The sequence below is a fragment of the Argopecten irradians genome, chromosome 9 (genome assembly GCF_041381155.1).
Source record: "Argopecten irradians isolate NY chromosome 9, Ai_NY, whole genome shotgun sequence".
In the NCBI taxonomy this organism is placed as follows: Eukaryota; Metazoa; Mollusca; class Bivalvia; order Pectinida; family Pectinidae; genus Argopecten; species Argopecten irradians.
The window spans coordinates 40,744,851-40,770,800 of record NC_091142.1 but is presented as its reverse complement, the minus strand read 5'-3'; the positions used below and the strand labels follow the sequence as shown (position 1 = coordinate 40,770,800).

The window sequence follows — 25,950 nt, the reverse complement described above, 5'->3', positions numbered from 1 at the left end:
CCAGTTTACTGTAAGTGTTAGTCACCCACGGGTGTTACCAGTTTACTGTAAACAAGTCACCCACGGGTGTTAAACTGTAAGTACCAGGTGTTAAGTTTATCCCCACGGGTTACGTTTACTGTAAGTGTTAGTCACCCACGGGTGTTACCAGTTTACTGTAAGTGTTAGTCACCCACGGGTGTTACCAGTTTTACTGTAAGTGTTAGTCACCCACGGGTGTTACCAGTTTACTGTAAGTGTTAGTCACCCACGGGTGTTACCAGTTTACTGTAAGTGTTAGTCACCCACGGGTGTTACCAGTTTACTGTAAGTGTTAGTCACCCACGGGTGTTACCAGTTTACTGTAAGTGTTAGTCACCCACGGGTGTTACCAGTTTACTGTAAGTGTTAATCACCCACGGGTGTTACCAGTTTACTGTAAGTGTTAGTCACCCACGGGTGTTACCAGTTTACTGTAAGTGTTAGTCACCCACGGGTGTTACCAGTTTACTGTAAGTGTTAGTCACCCACGGGTGTTACCAGTTTACTGTAAGTGTTAGTCACCCACGGGTGTTACCAGTTTACTGTAAGTGTTAGTCACCCACGGGTGTTACCAGTTTACTGTAAGTGTTAATCACCCACGGGTGTTACCAGTTTACTGTAAGTGTTAGTCACCCACGGGTGTTACCAGTTTACTGTAAGTGTTAGTCACCCACGGGTGTTACCAGTTTACTGTAAGTGTTAGTCACCCACGGGTGTTACCAGTTTACTGTAAGTGTTAGTCACCCACGGGTGTTACCAGTTTACTGTAAGTGTTAGTCACCCACGGGTGTTACCAGTTTACTGTAAGTGTTAGTCACCCACGGGTGTTACCAGTTTACTGTAAGTGTTAGTCACCCACGGGTGTTACCAGTTTACTGTAAGTGTTAGTCACCCACGGGTGTTACCAGTTTACTGTAAGTGTTAGTCACCCACGGGTGTTACCAGTTTACTGTAAGTGTTAGTCACCCACGGGTGTTACCAGTTTACTGTAAACAGTTTACAGTTTACTGTAAGTGTTAGTCACCCACGGGTGTTACCAGTTTACTGTAAGTGTTAGTCACCCACGGGTGTTACCAGTTTACTGTAAGTGTTAGTCACCCACGGGTGTTACCAGTTTACTGTAAGTGTTAGTCACCCACGGGTGTTACCAGGTTACTGTAAGTGTTAATCACCCACGGGTGTTACCAGTTTACTGTAAGTGTTAATCACCCACGGGTGTTACCAGTTTACTGTAAGTGTTAGTCACCCACGGGTGTTACCAGTTTACTGTAAGTGTTAGTCACCCACGGGTGTTACCAGTTTACTGTAAGTGTTAGTCACCCACGGGTGTTACCAGTTTACTGTAAGTGTTAGTCACCCACGGGTGTTACCAGTTTACTGTAAGTGTTAATCACCCACGGGTGTTACCAGTTTACTGTAAGTGTTAGTCACCCACGGGTGTTACCAGTTTACTGTAAGTGTTAATCACCACGGGTGTTACCAGTTTACTGTAAGTGTTAGTCACCCACGGGTGTTACCAGTTTACTGTAAGTGTTAGTCACCCACGGGTGTTACCAGTTTACTGTAAGTGTTAATCACCCACGGGTGTTACCAGTTTACTGTAAGTGTTAGTCACCCACGGGTGTTACCAGTTTACTGTAAGTGTTAGTCACCCACGGGTGTTACCAGTTTACTGTAAGTGTTAGTCACCCACGGGTGTTACCAGTTTACTGTAAGTGTTAGTCACCCACGGGTGTTACCAGTTTACTGTAAGTGTTAGTCACCCACGGGTGTTACCAGTTTACTGTAAGTGTTAGTCACCCACGGGTGTTACCAGTTTACTGTAAGTGTTAGTCACCCACGGGTGTTACCAGTTTACTGTAAGTGTTAATCACCCACGGGTGTTACCAGTTTACTGTAAACAAGTCACCCACGGGTGTTACCAGTTTACTGTAAGTGTTAGTCACCCACGGGTGTTACCAGTTTACTGTAAACAATTTTGCTAGACTATATAATCATCTGTTATTATAGTTTACTGTCCCGATTATTATCATGATTTTATTATAGTAATCAGAGATAGGACCAGTTATAGTGACACGATTAAATTTTAAAAGAAATCAAAATAAATATCAAGTGTTAAGTGGGTCCCACTTTTTCAAACAAACCGAACGTTAGCCCAGACATTGTAAGTTGCGAAAAGCACCATTAGTGACAGACACATTAAAATGTGTTACATGGATTATACAAATACAAGTTACATTTTTAACTGCACGTGGCAGGATGGACAATATATATCATTACCAATTACTAAAATATGGACAATTAATTTGGAAATTAACAATACTTATACCGTACTATTATCATAGCTTTTATTCACATCTACAAAAATACCATCATTTTTCTAATGAATAGAGACACCTTCTTCAATAATTGGATATTACAAATACCTATAAGGCCACCCATCTTATGAAGACTGTGATTACTATAATAATACTGTGGGATATATTTAATACGTATATTCTTGATTTCTTCGTGTTTACATACAAAAAGATAGTGAAATTCATCCCCGATTATTTTCATTGCATAAATGGCATATTCTTTCACGTTTCTCAACATTACCCCATCTTCCAGTCTCAATTGGAATTTTTAAGTTTGATGTACGGAATTTAGTTATGTATTATTATTATCTTTATTTCCTCCAAAATTGAAGATTACATAAAGAATGACATTTAACATGAAAACAAGAAACAAAACAAAGCAAATAGAAATTTACAAAATATGTACAAGTTAAAGTCTAATAATTAGTAATTAGTTGAAATTATTCAAAGCAATAAGGATCGCATGCTTTCAGGAGTCTATACAAAAAAGATACATTTCCTAATCTAAACTCCTCTAAGGCACTATTTGAGAAATCATAGGCAAATTCCTTACCCAACAAGGTGTTACAAAAATCAAAATCTGTTAAATTGTGAAGCGACGACATGAATTCTAATCCAAAATTATTCACCAAAAACACCAGTACTCGTCACGAATTTCGCTATTTTTATCACAATGCAAAATAATATGGGTAACATGATCATTAAAAAGTATTCCACAATATTGACATAATTCTATACAATTTGATATTCGTGAGTTTACACAAACATATACTGTGGGAACTTTACAGCGAGTTCCCAAAGAAAGTGCAACCTATTTTTAGGGTGAATACATTTGAATCTAATAAAATCTATATCATTTGACATACATTCTAGACGTGATCTTGGTAGATCAGGACGAGCAGTAGCCACCAAGGAGTGGACCGCAAAATCCAAATTCTTTTTTATATATTAGATAAGTCTGCCCTCTTGAGGAGTTTTCCACATCTGAGAACCGTTTTTGTATAAACTGATCTTGAAGGGCGCTGTTTCATAAAATTTTTATAAAAAATGTTAATCATTTGTATTTCATTGAGGAAGATATTTGACTGACCAGATTCATCAAAAATATTTTTAATGAAAGATATCCATTTAAATGTATATATTCCTTCGAAATGTAACTTCGAAATTAGTTTATAAAGTATACTACTTAATTTATTTTCATTTTGTATAAGTCTATTCCAAAAACACAGCATTCTCAGTTTGATAATTATTTCGAGTGGGAATCTTCCCAGTCCCCCATACACCATAAAATCTGGAGTGCTACTTCTGACTTTAAGTATTCGTTTGCAGAATTTCAGGTGTGTTTGCTCGACTGAATTTAAATTCCCAAACCCCCAAACTTCGGAACATATAGCAGTATTGGTTCGACTAACGAATCAAATAATTTTAGTTGTAAATCTATTGGAATAGCTTGGTTACGCACCTTTTTATATATTGCGAATATTGATTTTTGGTCTTGCTCAACCAATCTGTTAATAGCGTTGGAAAAATTACCATTATATTTAAAAGTGATGCCTAAATATGTAAAAGTATCTGTTGTTTCCAAGACATGACCGTTAAGCACGAAATTATACACCTATTTAGTTTTCCTCTTGCTGAAAACTAACTCTTTAGTTTTGTTAATATTTACCTGAAGTTTCCATGTATCGCAATACTGTTGAAAAATGTCTAGTGCGTTTTGCATACCTTCTGTTGTTTCGGATAGCATCACAGTATCTTCAAAAATATGCTTAATTTATCAGACATTTTCTGTTCGATAGTCACAAGGGAGCTAGCTCCTGCAACCTCCATATATTGTTCTAAATCGCTTAGGAATTTTCACCCTGGCGGACACCAACTAGGCACGGGAAACAATAAGATATTTGACCATTGTATTGTACAAGATTTTATATTATCATACATATTATTAATGTCTTTAAAACATTTTCCCTTTATTTTGCTTTTCCTAATCTTTTTCTCTAAACTTACACGCCACACAGTATCAAATGCTTTTCGAAAATCAATAAAAGTGCAATACAGCTTTTTATTATTAGCGAGATATCTAGAGATATCAGAGATTGCAAAATAAAAACATTATACATCATGGAGTGATTCTTTCTAAATCCTGCCTGATTTTTTGAAATGAGGTTTCTTTGAATAGAGTATTTTATTCAACCTTGTGTTTATGATAGAAGTAAACAATTTCCCAAGACAACTTATAAGGGTTTTTGCTTAGTTATTTCACTATTCAATATATCATCATCATCATCATCATCATCATCATCATCATCATCATTATCATCATCATCATCACCATCATACTACTCTAACTTCATCATCATCATCATCATCATCATCATCATCATCATCATCCTCCTCCTCCTACTGTCATCATCATCATCATCATCATCATCATCACCATCACTACTAACTTCATCATCATCATCATCATCATCATCACCATCACTACTAACTTCATCATCATCATCATCATCATCATCATCATCATCATCATATCATCATCATCATCATCATCATCATCATCATACATCATCATCATCACCATCACTACTAACTTCATCATCATCATCATCATCATCATCACCCTCATTATCATCATCATCATCACTTCCATAATCATCATCATCACCATCATCATCATCATCATCATCATCACCATCATCATCATCACCCTCCTCCTCCTCCTCACCGTCATCATCATCATCATCATCACCATCATCATCATCACCCTCCTCCTCCTCACCGTCATCATCATCGTCATCATCATCATCACCATCACTACTAACTTCATCATCATCATCATCATCATCATCATCATCATCATCATCATCATCATCATCACCCTCCTCCTCCTCCTCACCGTCATCATGATCGTCATCATTATCATCATCACCATCATCATCGTCACCATCACTACTAACTTCATCATCATCATCATCACCACCCTCATCATCATCATCATCATCATCATCACCTCGATTAATCTTTTTGAAATATCTATAGAAAATATGTAAGGGAATACAAGGGAATTTCTTTGTCGACTGACTAAATTTATTCAAAGTTTTCCAAAAAGCCTTAGGATTACATCTTGATAGTGTTCTCAGCACATTTCTCTTGGTATTTTTTAAAAATCATATGAATTGTCTTTCGATATTATTTTCCCTTTTTATTTAATTGTGTTTTGTTTTCTCTCGACTTATTAATTTTATTCATATTTTTGATATAATTAAATGCGTTACGGGCTACTTTACATTCTTTGTTAAACCATAGCTTACTTTGTTTACTACAAGCTTTACTTTTGTGAGCTTGGTTTACGCCTAATACATAGTTATTCCCTTTGATAGAGTGTTTGGCAGCGGCTCGTGACCTGTGATAGGTCAATGACTACACAGTATAGTCGGTAGTAGTAACCACAGCGTGGTTAGCGACTACATAGGTAGTCGGCGACAACGTAGTTGTCGGGAGTCACAGGACAGTGACTATAGGCATATAACTACAAGGTGGTTAGCGACTACATAGGTTATATACCCAATCATTAATAGACCAGGTTGTCGATGGACAGACAGACCACTGGTATATATATACTTATATATGAAATTATGAAATGTCCATTGTTAATCGCTCGGAATTTATTTATGTAATGTTTTACGCTACCAAATAGTAGTCACATCTGTATATATTTGCTTCTGTAGACTAGTCACTAACCAAGATCATTCACTGTAAGTGACGAACCCATTTAGAAACGTCACAATAACCTGAAGTTCAATCCAAATTTCTGCAATATTAGCATTTTTAGGTCACCTGTGACGAAGTCTCAAGTGACCTATTCTAATCGCCTTTTGTCCGTCGTCGTCCGTCGTCCGTCGTGCGTCGTCCGTCGTATGTCCGTAAACAATTTACATTTTCAACTTCTTATCCAAAACTGCTGAAGCAATTTCAATGAAATTTTGCACAAACCTTCTAAGCCATAAGGCCAATCAAAATTGTGAATTATATGGTCCCCACCCCCAAGGGGGCTGTGGGAGGGGCCAAAAGGGGTAAAATTGAGTAAAATTTCAAAAATCTTCTTCTCTACTCACAGATGTGGTAGAATCAAATACTCTACATAGATAGAAAGGTCTTAAGGTCCTTTACAAAAATTGTGAATTATATGACACTGGGGTTTCACGTTTCCCCCTTGGGGAGGGGGTCAAGTTTACTATAGTTTATATAGGGAAAACACATTTATGAGCATGTTTTGCTCAATTTTCATTGGAAACGAGTCAAACATGGTTAGAATTATAAGCCTGAGATAGCATTTTAATATCATATCCACATTGGTCCTGGCCGACCCCCTGGGGGCAGAGGGGCGGGGCTAAAAAAGGGTCAAATAGGCTAAAACTTCAAAAATCTTCTTCTGAAATTCTGGAAATGGTAGAATCAAATACTTTTCATAAATAGAAAGGTCTTAAGGTCCTTTACAAAAATTGTGAGTTATATGACCCTGGGGTCTCATGTTTCCTCCCTGGGGAGGGGGTCAAGTTTACTATAGTTTATATAGGGAAAACACATTTATGAGCATGTTTTGCTCAATTTTCATTGGAAACGAGTCAAACTTGGTTAGAATTATTAGCCTGAGATAGCATTTTAATATCATATCCACATTGGTCCTGGCCGACCCCCTGGGGGCAGAGGGGCGGGGCTAAAAAAGGGTCAAATAGGCTAAAACTTCAAAAATCTTCTTCTGAAATTCTGGAAATGGTAGAATCAAATACTTTTCATAAATAGAAAGGTCTTAAGGTCCTTTACAAAAATTGTGAGTTATATGACCCTGGGGTCTCATGTTTCCTCCCTGGGGAGGGGGTCAAGTTTACTATAGTTTATATAGGGAAAATACATTTATGAGCATGTTTTGCTCAATTTTCATTGGAAACGAGTCAAACTTGGTTAGAATTATTAGCCTGAGATAGCATTTTAATATCATATCCACATTGGTCCTGGCCGACCCCCTGGGGGCAGAGGGGGGGGGCTAAAAAAGGGTCAAATAGGCTAAAACTTCAAAAATCTTCTTCTGAAATTCTGGAAATGGTAAGAATCAAACACTTTTGCTCATAAATAGAAATTACATGGAATAGAAAGGTCAAACTTTATAGCTATAAAGAAGCGTTGTTGAGGGTCATGTCAAATTAGTTTATATAGCTGAAAACAACATTTATGAACATTTCAAGAGGAAAACTCAGATAGCTCATCAACCTGGGGGGCAGAGGGGCGGGGACTAATAAAAGGGTCAAAAGGCTAAAACTCAAAAAATCTTCTTGAATTCCATTATGTTTGTGAATTATTTGACCTTGGGGTTCTCACGTTTCAACCTGGGGGGGGGTCAAGTTCTCATGAATTGAGTTCCTCTTGAAACAAATTTCCGTCCTAACATAAAAAATGATTAAAATTTTCAAAAAATGGTTTTTGATGGGAAAGCAAAGTACTCTTCATAGTCTAAAAACGTCAAATTTATAAATCACCTGACGTGATACTGTTTCGCTGTTTGTGAATATTTCAAATTATTGGCTTGTATTGAAACATTTAAATTATGTCATGTGATTTTTTAAATAGTCTTTAATACATTAACTCTCGCTTCTACTTTCGATGTAACAAGCCCCTGTGGTCCTCGGTCCCATTGCTATATCATATATATAGCTATGCACGGACTGCGCGCACGCGCTCCAAACAGGTTAGTAACGCGTGCTCGTCGTGCGTTGTAATGGGTAATTTTCTTCAGTAACTATTTTCAATCAAACAAAGGAGCTACGCTGTATACATGCTATCATGTAGCTTCATTGGGATCAGGAGTTGGTGTACATGCACGCAGGTATGTGGTTTTGGAGATTGTTCTTTACGCATTTATGTACATTTAATTTCTTGATAGAGTCTTATGCATATGAACACTTTTTTTTCGATATTCATTAATAGCTGATTAATCAATATTTGCACTTTTTATTTTGATTAGTTGTATTCTAATGACGGACTACTTTTTATGTCTCTCGTTGTAGACTTTTTTATTGAAAAATAAGTACGAATGAATTCAAAATATAAGGATTTGATCTTGCTTTAGTCGATTTCATGGAGTGATGAACTGAGTTCCTCTTGAAACAAATTGAATGAATTGCTAATTTGAATGAATTGCGAAGCAGTTCATGTCAAATTTGTTTCAAGAGGAACTCAATTCATCAACCTATGAAATCGACCAATGGGGTGATGAATTGAGTTCCTCTTGAAACAAATTTAACATAATAACATGAACTGCTTCGTGAACTGTTTCGCTGTTCATTCAATTTGTTTCAAGAGGAACTCAATTTATCACCCCCATGGAATTGTTATCAATTGCAATTCGACCCCCATTCCCCAGGACGTTACGAAATATTGAGGACCTTTGCCCTCCTATTACGTTTCATCTTCCTACGCCACTGTACATTGCTGTGTACGCCATTTCGTCCCAGTAAACATATACAATTAGGTTTGTTGTGCTGTTTTGGCGAGATTACTTCGTACATGAAAATAATTCTGACAGCTTTTTCAAACCAATTTTGTCCCTTTGAAATCACATTCAAGATTCTGGCAGCAACAATTTGATTGGCTATTTCCAAAGGTCACCTGGACATGACCCCTAATAGAATGTTGTCAGATCCACTATTGAATGGGGTGGTTATAGGATATGTATTTCAATCAGATTGTCAGTTAGCGGCATGGTTACTTTACTGAATAAACATATTGCAAGTTTCGTTCAGAAATTATATAAACCTTCCTATTGGATCAAGCGGAACTTTCCGTTGCAATCAATAAACAATCAATTATTTCATTCCTCAAAAATATTATTTACACCAAAAAAAATGATCAAAGTTCTATTTAAAAGCTTGCGCAATTATGTCTATTTATCCATTTTATTTCAGATAATCCTGCATTTGCGTAACAAAATTATCCGTCATACACAGGACTATTACTTAAATGCATGACTATCCCGCATATTATACTGGATCGGAGTGTCCCCAACCTGTCTATGTCTCTGTCAATGTAATTATAAAGATATATAATTAACTTTGAAGTTTGATGGCATAGGTAAGATAAAAAATAAATCATATTGAATCAAATCGATGTTAATTACAAGATACATTTCGGAAACTTTACTTAGTGCTGCATACATGCATGTGCAATCACAGGCGTTTGGCTCTATATACATATACTGCGTCGCACAGTATCACACACATACATATGTATATATAGAGAGAGAGCTAGAGAGAAAATGTCTTTAGAGCCTGTGGTACAACATTGTACCGTGTTAACTTTGGTGCTGTAGCACCATTTCCACGGCATTCAGTTGTAAAATTAATTAAAACATGGCAAGTAAACAAGATAGTACTACTACAAAGAAGTAAATAAGCAACGATACATGTATCACAGACGCCAACTTCGCTAGCCAAGGGTATTAGTCCGATTCTCTTTCTATTACAGAGAATCGGACTAATACCCTTGGCTAGCGAAGTTGCACAGACGCATGCATATATATTTCATTGAGTTAGACTTAGCTCAAGTCGTATTGATTAAAAAGTAAAATAGTAGAAACCAGAAAGTAAGTATGTCAACTCCACGAACCCCATATTTGATGATAATCTAAATAATCGTTTTTTGAGTGATAGTTACTGACATTTTATATATATTTGGATATATCCTAGTGCCCTTCATCCTCGATACTCCAGGGGCTCCTACTAGCGTTCATTGTCGTGAAGATATATTATAACGACTATGATAGTTACCCCTGGAATATCGAGGATGTGTGTACTTAAATTATTTTATCTAGTCTACATACACTGTATATGTAATATTTAAATGTATCATATATCGGTAGACTCATATAAACCACGAGTCCACGCGTGAAGTGGTCGGATGATCACTGTTCATTGTCGATATGTGCCCTTACACGGTTATGCTGGTCACATGACAGAAACGAAGAGTATTATTGGTTCAGATTTCAAATTTCTATTCAAATCTCCGTCCATTCCTCAGAGAATCTTCCAACCAAACGCACGCATTCTGCATCGATCCGAGATGGAGTCTTTCACCGCTCTCTTCATTGCCATGGAATTGATTTTCCATTGCCTCCACAAGGCTATCGTTCGTGGACAGGTATGTAATCTAAGCTTTGTTCCTAGTCTTTTATTGTCTGAAAAAGAAAATCATGGGATTAGCCACAAGTTCTTACAACTTTCAAAGCTTTCTCCAATCAACATGTTAATTAATATTTACAAGTGGTACATTGTTATACATTTGTTTAGTAAAGATGAGTGTCCTTAAACTATTTTAAGACGTTCGTTAAGGATATGGGGCCATTTGGGGGTCTAAATCTAGATCCAGTATAAGTTCAAAGTTGCGTTGTTGCTCTCTGCATTAATACGCGGGAAAAGATTGAAAAAAGGTTTTCTTCTGAGGTTGATGAAATATCTTTCTGTGGTTAAAATCGCGGAATTTACGCTTTGCTCCATTCGAAACAATACATAATGTAAACGAGGCAACGGGCAGACGATTTAATCAGATGAATTGGTAGCATGTTTAGATTGAATGACCTAAACCTTCATTGAAGGTCATAGGAGTAAAACAGACAATATTTTCCTGTCAGTATTTATAAGTCTATCATTGTAGTACCAGACAGACGCCACATTTCCCGAAAACGGTGTGCGATGAAAATGTTGAAAACTTTTAAAATACATACGATGAATTTTATGTTGATCTACAAACTGTTTTATTCAAATTTGTGAGTGCCCCACTGATTCTAAGTACAACGACACACGTTTCCCGAAAACGGTGTGCGATGAAAATGTTGAAAACTTTTAAAATACATACGATGAATTTTATGTTGATCTACAAACTGTTTTATCAAATTTGTGAGTGCCCCCTGAAAATACTACACGTTGCTATGGGTAGTAAACGAATCCCATTTATAAATCCACTTTATCTGACTATAAGGAGAATAACTCGCACAGGATTTTGTCTCTTCCATGTATGATACATACATGGAAAATAATGGCAACATAATGTACATTTACAGTAATTTGTCGTTGAAGTCTGAAATTCCTTTTTAATTGATGTTGCCTTAGAAAACATTTTATTTAAGTACGAATTTGGGTAATTTCTCTGGTGACAAGCCCATTTCCTATGGTTGATTTTTTTTATTTGAAAAAAAATCAACATAATTATCATTTTCATAACAAAGTGCATTAAAATTAATTTCTTTGCTCCATATAGTCAGTTTTAAGCCTCAAACACAAACCTTTTCCTATTAAACTATTTCTAAAAAGACAATATATAGAGGAAATAGCTATTCAGAACTTTTCTGAGAATGACTCGATTACAAATATCTTAAATTTGAATTGATATACCTGTATATTCTCTAATTCATTTATTTTACAGTTTATTTTAAATTCTATTTTCAATTGGACAAGAAATAATTATCATTCTATTTAAAAAAATTATATCTCAATTAAAATCAAAGACATCCGTAATTCAATAGATATTGATCTGAATTTGAATTTGAGATATCTGTAACTTAAAAGAAGATATCTATTTTCAATAGTAGAAAAATAGATATTTGTATATTTATTAGGCATCTATATTTAAAATAGAGATTTCTTTATTTAGATTACAGATATCTTATAAAATAGAGATATCTTCATTTTAAATAGAGATTTCTTTAATTAAGTAAAGACATTTTTAAGTGTTGTGTATTTTTGCTCTTACTTTGAAATATATTGTTGTTTGTTATGTTTTTAATTGAAAATAATGTAAGGTGTGGTTGTTTTGCCAAACTTTAATAATTGGCAGTTAAAGCCCCAGTAAGAGTTATCTCCCTTTACTTACTCGTCAGCAGGGACCTGATTAAGGTCCAAGTTCATCTATGTTGACGAAGTCTCAGGTGACCTATTCTAATCGCCTTTTGTCCGTTGTCGTGCGTCTGAAACAAAAAACATTTTCGACTTCTTCTCCAAAACTGCTGAAGCACTTTCAATGAAATTTTACACAAACCTTCTAAGGCATAAGGCAATCAAAATTGTGAATTATATGGTCCCCACCCCCAAGGAGCTGTGGGAGGGGCCAAAAGGTGTAAAATTGACTAAAATTTCAAAAATCTTCTTCTCTACTCACAGATGTGGTAGAATCAAATACTCTTCATAGATAGGGTATCTCATTTCCCCGTGGGGAAGGGGTTAAATTTACTATAGTTTATATAGGGAAAACACTTTTTTGAGCATTGTTTGGTCATTTGTAATAGGAAATGAGTCAAATATTGTCAGAATTATCAGTATGAGATGGCCATTGAATCCTATTAACAAATTTTTCATGACTGATCCCCAGGGGCCTTAAGGGTGGGGGCAAAAGGGGTCAAATAGGCTAAAACTTCAAAAATCTTCTTCTGAAATTCCAGAAATGGTAGACTCATATACTCTCCATGGGAAGGTCTTAGGTCCTTTACAAACATTTTGAATTATATGACCCTGGGGTCTCACGTTTTCCCCTAGGGTGTCAATTTTCATAGGAAATGAGTCAAACTTGGTTATAATTATCAGCCTGAAATAGCATTTTAATATCATATCCATATTGGTCCTGGCCCTGGGGCAGAGGGGTGGGGCCAAAAGGGGCAAATACAATAAAGGCTAAAAATTCAAAAAATCATCTTAAATTCTGGAAATGGTGGAATCAAATACTCTTTATAGATGGAAAGGTCTTAAGGTGTTTTATGAAAATTGTTAATTAAATGCCCATGGAGTCTTACGTTTCCCCCTGGGGAGGGGTCAAGTTTACATGTATTTATATATGAAAAACACATTTATGAACATTATTTGCTCAATTTTCATAGGAAATGGGTCAAACTTTATTAGAATTATTAGCCTGAGATATAGTATTTTAACATACATATCAGTCTTTGCTGACCCCCTGGGGGACCAGAGGGATGATGCCGAACAGGGTTAAAAAAAATACTTAAAATTATAAAAAAAAATCTTCTGAGCTCACAGGTTTGGTGGAAGCAAATACTCTTCATAGATTAAAAAGTCAAATTTATGATATCACTGACCAACTTCAAGGGCCACTATATTAGTGTTTATATTTCTTTGTTTCGTTCTAAACAAACTCAGTTGACCGTTAAGGCCCATGGACCTCTTGTTAAGGTATAGATCATATTGTTACTAGTGAAATAAAACTATTTTGAGCAACTTTATCAGAACAGGAACCAAGATGGCCAGCATGGCATGCAATTGGTCAAAATTGTAAAAAAGGAACATGGTTGAGAACACAAATACAATTATAGACATTGCTGTGCCTAGTATATTAACTTTAAATGATGTGACTTTTCAAAAAGCATTTTTCTTCTGCGAAATAAAATTTATTTACTAGTAAAACAATGTCGTGTCTTCATTACGGCGAGGTCACTCTTGTCAAATTAGGCTCTGTGGAGATTTGGGGAACTTTATGTGACATATTGTACCCGTCACATTTAGATCTTGTTCTATTTGACATGGAATTGAAATATTTGTATTTATAACCATCAAATAGGTAAAATGACTGCTCCATCGATTCCCCCTTTTGCACAAATAGAGATATTTTCATTTCAATAGATAAAAACCCAAACGGCTTGCCATATACATGTAACATAAGTATTGTATATATTTTTGTTCTCACTTTGAAATATATTGTTGTTTATGTTTTTAATTGAAAATAGTGTAAGGTGTGGTTGTTTTGCCAAACTTTAATAATTGGCAGCTGACATTTAAGGCCCCATTGGTCTTCTCGTTTTTCATTTCGTTTTTAAGCTCACCTGGCTCGAAGGACCGGTGAGCTTATGTCATGGCGCGGCGTCCGTCCGTCAACATTTCCTTTAAATCGCTACTAGTCATAGAGTTCTGCATGGATTGTAACCAAATTTGGCCACAAACATCCTTGGGGGAAGGGGAACAGAACTTGTATAAATTTTGGCTCTGGCCCCCTGGGGGCAGGAGTGACTGGGCCCAATAGGGGAATTAGAGGTAAATATTCAAATTCCTTCAGAAAAGAAACAATTAACCTGTATTCACAACAGTACTTGGCATTTCAAACCAGGTGAGCGATAAAGGCCCTCTCAGGGCCTCTTGTTTCAGAAGTGAAATCTTTGTTTCTTCATAATAACCTGATCAAAGCAATTAATTGCAGCTTAATTATTGGTGCATATAATCATATAACAAGGGTACCAGTCTATGTCATCAATCGGCGTTGTATTTGACGGAAAGTGTACCATTTTGTATCACTTCACCAGAAATTGTGCCAAATTAATCATCTTTAGCAGCCATTAGTGTAGGACCACAAGGGATTGGCTCTCTCTCTCAATATATTTTTGTCTCTTTATTTATATATGTATATTGTATAACATCTTATACACACATGGTTATCTTGGAGGAAAAAAAATAATTATAACATGTTGGTGTCTGTACTGTTGATCGAGGTACTGTTGATCAGGGTATAAGAGAAAACTATATACTGGTATATACAATGTAGCTATAACCATTTCATATTATGTATGTAAAGGAAGGACTTTACAAATCTTTTATCTGTCTATAAGAATGATAGTGATATTCTACCCTCTGGATCACAAAATATAATGCATTATAATGTACATATCTAAAATATGACCTTTAGGTAGATTATCCCAAACTTCTCTATCCACTCGGTCTTATTTTACTGATATCAATTAATCTTAGCCATGCAAACATACCTGATCAATTTGTCCAACCAGATTCTTACTTAGTGTTAAAATCTGCAGAATATTGTGTGTTATGTCTTTATTTGTTAACTGAACTTCTGTCGCTCTTGTTCTTGTAGGCTGTGTCCTTCCGTGGCCTTAGCCTGGTTAGCCGAGTGGCAACATCGCTTGCTGTTGCGGCTGGCCAGCGTCTGTCTCTGTCGGAGGCTGTGGTAAGATGTTACATTTTAACTCTTATGTAGAATATGTTATTCTCTGTCGTGAAATTATTTTTTCTTAGCTGTAATATTGTAGCTTGAAAGATTTCTAGACAGATAATGTCATCTTTAAAGGGTATAGTCAGGCTGGGTATGTACATGTACATATACCATATACAGTTAAAAATTCTCTGTACAATTGGAACTCCAATTTCAGACAAATACAATTAAAATGCATATCTTTATTACATGTATCACTCCGTTTGATAAGAATCTGGCAACATCCCATTAGGGGTCACGTTCTGGTAACCATTGGAATTGTCCAGTCAAATTGCTGCTTCCAGAATCTGGAAAGTGAATTTTCTCTTTTGCTATGTAACAGAATGATTATAAGGATCTGTATTTTAATTAGATCTGATATTGTTGTAAAGTAGGCAATCAGTTGTATTCATGTTTAAAATATAACACTATTTTCATGTTTGGGGAATTTATTTGGATTCAGGTTTTCTTAGAAAATGTCATAATATTTATGTACTGTAAAAATAACGTCAATCGAGGTATGATAGAAACCATGTACCCTTTCATATGCACTGTGCTGCATGGAATACATGAAGAATAGGGACATTCTGAACTTGGGATCACAAAATGTAAGTGTTGTAATGCAATGCAATGTGAAAATAAAAAAATGATAAGGGCCGGTTTTTATGTCATGGCGCGGCGTCCGTCGTCTCCGTCGTCCGTCCGTCGTCCGTTCCGTCCCGTCTCTGTCCGTCAACATTTCCTTTAAATCGCTACTAGTCATAGAGTTCTGCATGGATTGTAACCAAATTTTGCCACAAACATCCTTGGGGAAGGGGAACAGAACTATAGTATAAATTTTGGCTCTGACCCCCGGGGGTAGGAGGGCGGCGGGGCGGGGCCCAATAGGGGAAATGGAGGTAAATCCTTTAAATCGCTACTTGTCATAGAGTTCTGAATGGATTGTAACTAAATTTTGCCACAAACATCCTTGGGGGAAGGGGAACAGAACTTGTATAAATTTTGGCTCTGACCCCCCCGGGGTAGGAGGGGCGGGGCCCAATAGGGGAAATAGAGGTAAATCCTTTAAATCGCTACTAGTCATAGAGTTCTACATGGATTGTAACTAAATTTTGCCACAAACATCCTTGGGGGAAGGGGAACAGTAACTTGTATAAATTTTGGCTCTGACCCCACGGGGGCAGAAGGGGCGGGGCCCAATAGGGGAAATGGAGGTAAATCCTTTAAATCGCTACTAGTCATAGAGTTCTACATGGATTGTAACTAAATTTTGCCACAAACATCCTTGGGGGAAGGGGAACAGAACTTGTATAAATTTTGGCTCTGTGACCCCCCGGGGGCAGGAGGGGCGGGGCCCAAGAGGGGAAATAGAGGTAAATCATTTAAATCACTACTTGTCATAGAGTTCTACATGGATTGTAACCAAATTTGGCCAGAAACATCCTTGGGGGAAGGGGAACAGAACTTGTATAAATTTTGGCTCTGACCCCCCGGGGGCAGAAGGGGCGGGGCCCAATAGGGGAAATAGAGGTAAATCCTTTAAAATCGCTACTTGTCATAGAGTTCTACATGCATTGTAACCAAATTTGGCCAGAAACATCCTTGGGGGAAGGGGAACAGAACTTGTATAAATTTTGGCTCTGGCCCCCCGGGGGCTGGAGGGGTGGGGCCCAATAGGGGAAATAGAGGTAAATCCTTTAATTCGCTACTAGTCATAGAGTTCTGCATGGAATGAAACCAAATAATGGCCAGAAATACATCCTTGGGATAATCAGAACAGAGTTTGTATAAATTTTGGAGCTCTGGTCCCCTGTGGCAGGAGTGGCGGGGGCCCAATAGAGGAATTATATAGGTACAATCCTATAAATTGCTAACTAATGAGTCTAGAGTTTAGTATGGATATAGTAAACTAAATTTAGCCACCATCATCCTTCCGGGTAGGAGAACAAGAACTTGTATTAAATTTTGAGATCTGACCCTCAGGGGGCAGTAGGGGCGGTGTCCCAATAGGGGAAATTAAGAGTTAAATTATATCAATCGCTATCTATCTCATATATGTACTTCTGCATGTGATATGTGACCAACATTGGAGCTACAAATCATCCTATTGTGGAAGGGAAACCAGAACTAGTAGTAAATTTTGTGGAGCTCTGAGTATCCCTGGGGGTAGGAGAGGTGGGCCCCAATAGGGAAATAGAGGTAAAACCTATAAATTGCTACTAGTCGTAGAGTTCTGCATGGATTGTAACCAAATTGGGCCAGAAACATCCTTGGGGAAGGGGAACAGAACCTGTATAAATTTTGGCTCTGGCCCCCCCGGGGGCTGGAGGGTGTGGGGCCCAATAGGGAAATAGAGGTAAATCCTTTAATTCGCTACTAGTCATAGAGTTTCTTGCATGGAATGTACCCAAATTTTTGGCCAGAAATATCCTTTGGGAGAATAAGAAACTGAGTTTGTATAAATTTTGGCTCTGGTCCCCGGGGCAGGAGGGGCGGGGCCCAATAGTGGAATTATAGTAAATTCTATAAATTGCTACTTAATTGTCCTAGAGTTTTGTATGGATTGTAACTAAATTTGGCCACAAACATCCTTCGGGGTAGGAGAACAGAACTTGTATAAATTTTGGCTCTGACCCTCAGGGGCAGGAGGGGCGGGGCCCAATAGGGGAAATAGAGGTAAATTCTATCAATCGCTACTTCTCATAGAGTTCTGCATGGATTGTAACCAAATTTTGGCCACAAACATCCTTTGTGGAAGGGGAACAGAACTTGTATAAATTTTGGCTCTGACCCCCAGGGGGCAGGAGGGGTGGGGCCCAATAGGGGATTTAGAGGTTAATATTAAAATTCCTTCAGAAAAGAAACAATGAACCTGTATTCAGAAAATTATTTGGCATTACAAACCAGGTGAGCGATACAGGCCCTCTGGGCCTCTTGTTTGTCTTCCCTATCCTACAAGGCTACATATTCAAGAATCATAATAATCATATATATACATGTATTAGTGATATCAGTTAAACACGTGCACATAAACATATTTGATCATTGTTTAGGCCAAATTCGCACTACCGAATATTGTGTATTAGGTGTCTTTATTTGTTTACTGAAATGTAGCTTGTGTTCTTATAGGTTGTGTACTTCGCCGCTTCATTTGACTGCAGAGGGGAGGATAGCCTTAGCCTTGCAGATGATGAGCCAGCCACACCACCCGCTCCGGCCCCTGTGTCTGTCCGAAGGTCTGGCCGTGTGAGGAGGGCACCAGCCTGGCACAAGGATTACATCATGTGATGTACTGTAATATCCTTGTTAAGTCCATGGACTGATATGTTGCTTGAGGATGTGGTAATCCCTCAATAATCATCCCAACCCCAATCCCTCACCCAAAAATGTACACTCTTTGACTTAAACATATGCAGCGATGAGGTTGTTTGAGGTAAACATTATATCTGTAAGGGTTTTGAGCGATTTATCAGAAAATTGACAGGTATAATCATGGGAGTATGCATAAAGGGTTTTTCGAGATAGAAAAGATGGCTGTTGGAGTCCACTTTCTGTTCTTAACATGTTTCTCTGATTTTGGTGTAAATTTGTAAATTGGTAATTTAGGTTTTTAGGGACAATGAATACATGCAGTTATACTGTGGTGTTATTTGAGGTACATACAGTGTGTATGTAATAGTTCCCATTAAAATCAGTACTCCTGTGTTCAATGCTTTAATTTTGACTCAACTGAAGTGTACAGAAAGTAGTCAATAGGTTTTTTTTTTTTGTCCCTGTCCCTAACAATACTCACATTACCCTGCCCATATACCCTAGCACAAACACAGCACACATTTATCTTTAACATTCTAACAACTACTTTCTACATGTACACTCGCAGTTGACCTATTCAAAAACATTGTAAATAATTGATTTGATTTGATTAGTTTTATGTCTTATTAACAGCCAGGGTCATTTATGTACATGCCAGGGTCAAAGGTGGAAAGAGATCGCTGACCAGAGGTCAGTACTTGGCAACTGCACCCCAAAATTGAATGGACCCTAATTAATGGTCATCAGACAATCTTGGCACCAGTGAAATTGGAAAAGATTGAAAATAAAAAAATAAAAATATTTTTAAGATGGTGACTTTTGCGCCCATCCTTGAAATTCAAAATGTGTTTTCAAGAACACTTGGGTGGGACTATGTATGGATTATTTCAGACATATTGATAGAACTTAAGAAGAAGTTCAAAGTTTGCTTTTAGATGGTGGTCATTTAAAATATGTTCAATTTGTCCTTCCAACCACCCACTCCATGCCCCGCTCTGTCCGCCCCTGCCCCTGTCCCCACCCCTGCCCCTGCCCAGCCCTAGCCCAGACCCGACCCACCCCACCCCACCTCTCCACCACATGCCATCTAAATCCAGGACGACAGGAAGAGACAAAAGCTTTAGAATAAAATTTTTATGTAAAAAAGGAATGAAAGGAAGTATAAAAGTGCCACATGTATTTTAAATACATGAAGAAAGAAAGAAAGACAGAAAAAGAAAGAAAGAAGAAAAAAGAAGATAGATAGAAAGAAAGAGAGAAAGAAAGAAGAAAGATAGATAGGAAGAAAGAGAGAGAGAGAAAGAAAGTAAGAAAGAGAGAAAGTCTCTAGTGTCAACGTGTGATGAATGAAAGCCCCCCTGCGAGGGGACATCTGTTATAGAAAGAAAGGGGAAGAGAGAAAGAAGAAGGAAAGAAAGAGAGAAAGTCTCTAGTGTCAATGTGTGATGAATGAAAGCCCCCCTGCGAGGGGACATCTGTTTATAGAAAGAAAGAGGAAGAAAGAAAGAGAGAAAGAAGAAAGAAAGAGAGAAAGTCTCTAGTGTTAACGTGTGATGAATGAAAGCCCCCCTGCGAGGGGACATTTGTTTACAGAAAGAAAGAGGAAGAGAGAAAGAAGAAAGACAAAAGAAAGAGAGAAAGTCTCTAGTGTCAACATGTGATGAATGAAAGCCCCCCTGCTAGGGGACATCTGTATATAAAAATAAAGAGAGAAGAAAGAAAGAAAGAAAGTCTCTAGTGTCAACGTGTGATGAATGAAAGCCCCCCTGCGAGGGGACATCTGTTATAGAAAGAAAGGGGAAGAGAGAAAGAAGAAGGAAAGAAAGAAAGAGAGAAAGTGTCTAGTGTCAATGTGTGATGAATGAAAGCCCCCCTGCGAGGGGACATCTGTTTATAGAAAGAAAGAGGAAGAAAGAAAGAGAAGAAAGAAGAAAGAAAGAGAGAAAGACAGAAAGAGAGAAAGTCTAGTGTTAACGTGTGATGAATGAAAGCCCCCCTGCGAGGGGACATTTGTTTACAGACAGAAAGAGGAAGAGAGAAAGAAGAAAGACAGAAAGAGAGAAAGTCTCTAGTGTCAACATGTGATGAATGAAAGCCCCCCTGCTAGGGGACATCTGTATATAAAAATAAAGAGAGAAGAAAGAAAGAAAGTCTCTAGTGTCAACGTGTGATGAATGAAAGCCCCCCTGCGAGGGGACATCTGTTTATATTTAAAAGGCTGACCCCAAGGCCCCAACCTTGGCAGCCTTCAAATATTCTGGGGTATTAAAAAACTTTATTTAAAAAAAAAAAAAAAAAAAAAATGTAAAAAAAAAAAAAAAAAAAAAAAATGTAAAAAAAAAAAAGTTGTAAATAAAAAAAAAAGTGTAAATAAAAAAAAGTTTTAAATAAAAAAAAAAATTGTAAATAAAAGAAAAAGAAAAAATCGGGATGTCGTCATTGTTTCAAATATTTTCCTATTTTCAGGATAGAGATACCATGGAGACAGTGACACCTGGTAACAGACGTTCCTTGATAGCGACCATTAGTAATATAGTCATAAGCAGAGCTTCATTTAAAAAAAGGTATATTCACTATAAAACTACCATAGAAGGTTTTATTTGAATTATAAAATTAAACTTCAGTTCTAAAGGAAATGTGCCTGTTTCATCCGTTGGTTTGTCCATGAACAAGTATTGTTAACATTGCTTCTCATAACAAAGACAAGGATTTTAATGTTTACTGCAAATTTGATAGAAATTATAACAATAAACAATGTATTGCCTGGTTTAAATCAGCATATCATATGTTTTCCATCATACTGATTGTTTTCACTATTTTCCTCTAAGGCAGCTCCAGCATACGGACCTCTTTTGGTGACCTGTGAGGATCTTGACTATTAGTATTAGCTTGGTGACTCCTGCTGGCAATCCAAAGTGGTAAATATCTCGGAAGAATGTCTCCATCAGGTTAGTGACAACTTTAAGAATATTGACAACCATCAAAATAGTCAGTCAGTGACACACTCAGGATAGTGACAACCAATGGCAGGCATTTGTGATGGGGGACCATTTGTGCTAGACAGACCTCTTTCACTAAAATTTCATAAAAAGTTATGTTAAATTATCATAAATATTTTCCATTTGCCCTTCCAACACCGCCACCCCCACTCCCAATCCCACCCCCACTCCCAATCCCACCCATCTAAATCCAGGATAACAGGAAGAGAAGTTGTAGAATAGTAAGTGTATTTTATAAGAAAAATATCCATTATCAAAACATATAGAATACATACGTATTGAGTTTACAATTAGGTGTTGGATACTGGAGAGAGGATGGATAGGTTTCAGTGAGGTATAACAACAATGGATTGACTAATTTATTGGTTTTTATTTATAATTCTTGTGATGGCTAAGGACAATCATTTAAAGGAGCAAAACACTGAGTTTTGTGAATCACAAGAGGCCCAATGGGTTGAAATAGCAAGGCTAAGGTTTTGTTGCATGTGTTGTTATCCATCACACTGACGTTGATTTCTACAACGATTTTGAATTATAATTATGTGATCTGTATTGACAATCATTTAATGGAGCCAATTTCTGTATTTTGATAATTCAAAAGTTAAGTTATTTAATTGCATTTCTATATTTCATAAAATCTGGTGAATTACCAGGAACCTGATTAAATTAAAAACAAATTCCAGAGGCGAGCGGTTTTTTGTTTTGTTAATACTGTAATGATAATGATTTTCTAAATTATAAAAATCTGATTTGTTTTATTCATATGTTTTTCACCATAATAAACAGGATAGTGAAAACCATCAGGATAGTGACAACCTTGATAGTGATCATAATAGTGAGGAACAGAGCTCCATTCAGGTACATTTACTATTAAAACTCAAATTAAGTTATATTTGCATTGTAAAATTAAACTGCAGTGTTATTGCAGTGTATATTTGCCCCCCCCCCCCCCTTACCCCCTTCACTCCCAACCAAATCCATTCCTTTCAAAATTACTGGAAGATAAGTGGTAAAATCGAGAATTCCTTTTACAAAAAAAATGTTCATTTTCAAAACACATCAAATATTTAAGTTGGCGTTTAGGTCTGGAATATTCGGAAGAGGAAAGGTAGGTTAAGTGAAGTATTTCAGAAGAAGAATAAAACGAAGAAAAAAAAATACATTTTTGATATAACATTTACTATAAAAGTAGACTGATCTTTATAATATCATATGTTTGTAACCACACTAATGATATCACTATTTTGATTTGACCCAAATAACAGCTCGAGCATCTGGACCTTTTGATCCATCAGGATAGTGACAACCATCAGGATTTGATTGAAGAATGGTTCTATGGCAATCGCAATCTATTTCAACGTTTTTGTCTCTAAAAGCGGCGCTCGCTCCAAAAGGATAAACAATAAACTAGAGTGTACTGATATAGGGCGGGATTACTTTTCTAGACGGAAAGACAGAAAATAGGTAATTCGTCCCCGTAATTATCGGCAACCTTTCCGACTTATAGTTCGCGTGGACACTTAGGGTAGTGCTTTGCTGTCTGGGACAACTGCATTGATTTGACAGTGCGATTGCTGTAGAACCTTTGTCCTTCAATCAGAATATGAAATTGTCATCACAAAAAGCCCGCCTGGATTAGCATTGGGGTACCTGTGACCAAAGTCGACAAGTCAAGGCTGGTAAGTTAGCATGAGTCATTTTCCGGTGCCAAATCAAACAGAAAATTCAGATACAAAAATTGCAACACAACACATAATACTCGATAAGATAAGAATCTACTTCACATTAGATGGTTATCGGATGGCGAAGAAGACAAGCCTAGCCTGTAACAATGGAGAACAAAGACTCGAGGGAAGGGAAAACAAAAAAACAAGAATCATTGATACCAAAATGAGGTAGGCCAAATCATGCTAATGAGGAGGAATGAGTTAGGAAATGTGAAAATTACATTAATGGAGGAATGTCGATGAACAAAGAGAATTGAGGGAAAATGAAACTTGTTAAAATGGGCATGTTTGACACAAATTTTGGGTCCAATCACGAATACATTGTCCAAGTTACAAAATAATGCGACAGAAGTCATTGATGTTAAATTATAATGAATATCTGAACAAAGTATTGAATATCTTTAAGTTTCAGTTGGCATTCATAGCCACCATGAATGCCAACTGGACATAGGCAAATTCCATGAAGTGTGTACTAGCGCTTCATGTTACATTGTTTTGGATTGTCTCCCCCTTGATTAATATCAATATTCCTTGTTTCTGGTCACATATTCTCAATATGAATTGAAAAACGGATCAATACCATTTCAATAATTGATATATGATAATTGCAATAAATCAATTGTCAATTCACTATTTTTTTTTTTATTTTTTTTCAGTTTGTCCGCAGCTTGATGTTTGAGGTTGATATTTGAGACCAGAAGAATTTGGTAAACAGATAAAGTCCAAAATTACAGGTAGGATATATCCATCTTGTGTACTTTACTTCTAAGGTAAAAACTGAATTATCATTTTCTGCTCATTAGAGTAAGATTTGGTGAACATATCCTTTCTGGTAAATTCTATTTTCGTCAGTCTCCTTGTTTCTACTCATCACTTGTAATGTTCTCATTTAAAATATGATTCCTGGGCTCGACAATTACGTTTGTCCGACTTGTCCGTTCCAGTGCAAATCTGACAAATACATCATGATACACACTTGCCCCCTTGGACAAGTGATTTTTAGCTGAAATTAAATTCTCAGATTTGCAAAAAAACTTTAAAATGCCTGTCTTTCAGAAATCAATAGTTGTTCATGCTGTTTTTTCAATAAAATATGACTTCAAAAAGATCAGTAGCCTATTGAACTGCAATGGTACCCGGAGGTACGTTACTGGTACATTAGGTAAAAGCCAGATGTGTTCCGATCAAGAAAATCTGGAACGCTGTTGCGTTTGTATGTAAGGGTCGCTCTACTGTAAGCGCTGAAATAACATATGCTGTTTATATTGGAGAATGGATTTAACAAAATATGGCTTCAGCGTCGAAGGAAAAAGAAAAATACCTGATGTATCTGACGAGAAAGGATCATTTACTATTGTAGCTTAAGTTATAAGTCACAAGTGAACTGCACATAATCAATGAACAAATCATAATAATAAAGGCAACTGACACAATTCATTTCAATAGTAATATGAAAGTATACAAACATTTTTATCTCTGCGAAAACTGGTCGCTTGCCAGTAGTGTTTAAAGTTTGGACAAGTGGATTTTTATATTACTTGCCCGGTTGGACAAGTGTGAAAAAATGATATTGTAGAGCCCTGGATTCTATTTCTTATTATGTAGAATGTTGCTATAATTACAAGATTTATACTTTTCATCTGTGGTCCAGCGTTTGTCCGTCCTTTTGTCCATTAACAATAATTACATTTACAGCAGGATAGTGACAACCTATGGCAGACCTTCCTTGATAGTGACCATTGGTGATGAACAGAGCTCCAATCAGGTAATCATAATTGTCTTCATTTCCTCCAAACTGAAGATTACAACATCACATTATAATAATGTTTATATAAATAAAGACATAATATGCTAAATTGAAATAATGAGAAAAACATTTTGCAAATTAATTTGTTATCAAACATGTAGTAGTAAGTATATCTGTTTTATGTTACATTCAGTCAGATTATGTTTTTACTGACAAATGAATATATAAGTACTCGGTTAATAAATAACTTTGTTAATGATATACATTCACAATCTAATAGATTAGTTATCGTTGACAGAAAACATGTGGTAAATATTTATAACACAGACAATTCTAAAAACTTCTAAATTTTTCTTCTGTGATCATTCACTGTAAAACTCCCATGAAAATTATATTTGAATTTTAAAATTAAAACACTAGTTTTTATATGGGGATCTAAGGTCTCAATGCACATTATCAATTTTCTTCACTTGGTAAAGGAAGAAAACTATTTTTAAAGATTTATGCGAATAGACTATGAAAACCTACTTTTTCATCAAAACGGGAACCTCCATAATTTTAAAAGAACGTTTAGTTTTATAATATAATCATCATTAATATTGCACATGATAAAATTCTAAATTGTTTTCTCTGCTTTTATTTTCCAATTATCAAACTTCATGTAGTAGTATTTTCCAAATAATTAAGAATTTGAGATTGTAATAATAATGACACTTTTGTAAATGTTATGTTTGAGTCTATGATAGCCAGTAGGATCA

At 36.5% G+C, this 25,950-nt stretch overlaps 2 protein-coding genes and 1 long non-coding RNA gene across 4 annotated transcripts; 1 reads left to right on the top strand and 2 right to left on the bottom strand.

Moving 5' to 3' along the window:
- Window positions 1–4,712: 4,712 nt before the first annotated feature.
- Window positions 4,713–5,552, bottom strand: LOC138330770 (acidic leucine-rich nuclear phosphoprotein 32 family member B-like). Its single transcript, XM_069278292.1, has 3 exons — window positions 5,503–5,552; window positions 5,204–5,414; window positions 4,713–4,778 (listed from the first exon to the last, which is right to left on the bottom strand). Exons 1-3 carry the CDS (start codon window positions 5,550–5,552, stop codon window positions 4,713–4,715), a joined length of 327 nt encoding a protein of 108 aa, XP_069134393.1.
- Window positions 5,553–8,127: 2,575 nt separating this feature from the next.
- On the top strand, window positions 8,128–20,928 carry LOC138332351 (uncharacterized). Of its 2 annotated transcripts, XM_069280425.1 has the most exons (4): window positions 8,128–8,262; window positions 10,452–10,571; window positions 15,291–15,383; window positions 18,537–20,928. In XM_069280425.1, the coding sequence occupies exons 1-4, from the start codon at window positions 8,212–8,214 to the stop codon at window positions 18,693–18,695; spliced, it is 423 nt and encodes a 140-aa protein (XP_069136526.1). In that variant the 5' UTR covers window positions 8,128–8,211; the 3' UTR covers window positions 18,696–20,928. The 2 variants fall into 2 exon arrangements, with proteins under 2 accessions (XP_069136526.1, XP_069136525.1); XM_069280424.1 differs by lacking the exon at window positions 8,128–8,262 and having other exon boundaries at window positions 10,322–10,571.
- Window positions 10,480–15,381, bottom strand: LOC138332352 (uncharacterized). Its single transcript, XR_011209812.1, has 3 exons — window positions 15,184–15,381; window positions 12,300–12,393; window positions 10,480–10,608 (listed from the first exon to the last, which is right to left on the bottom strand). It is a non-coding gene; the product is annotated as an uncharacterized lncRNA (long non-coding RNA).
- Window positions 20,929–25,950: the final 5,022 nt, after the last annotated feature.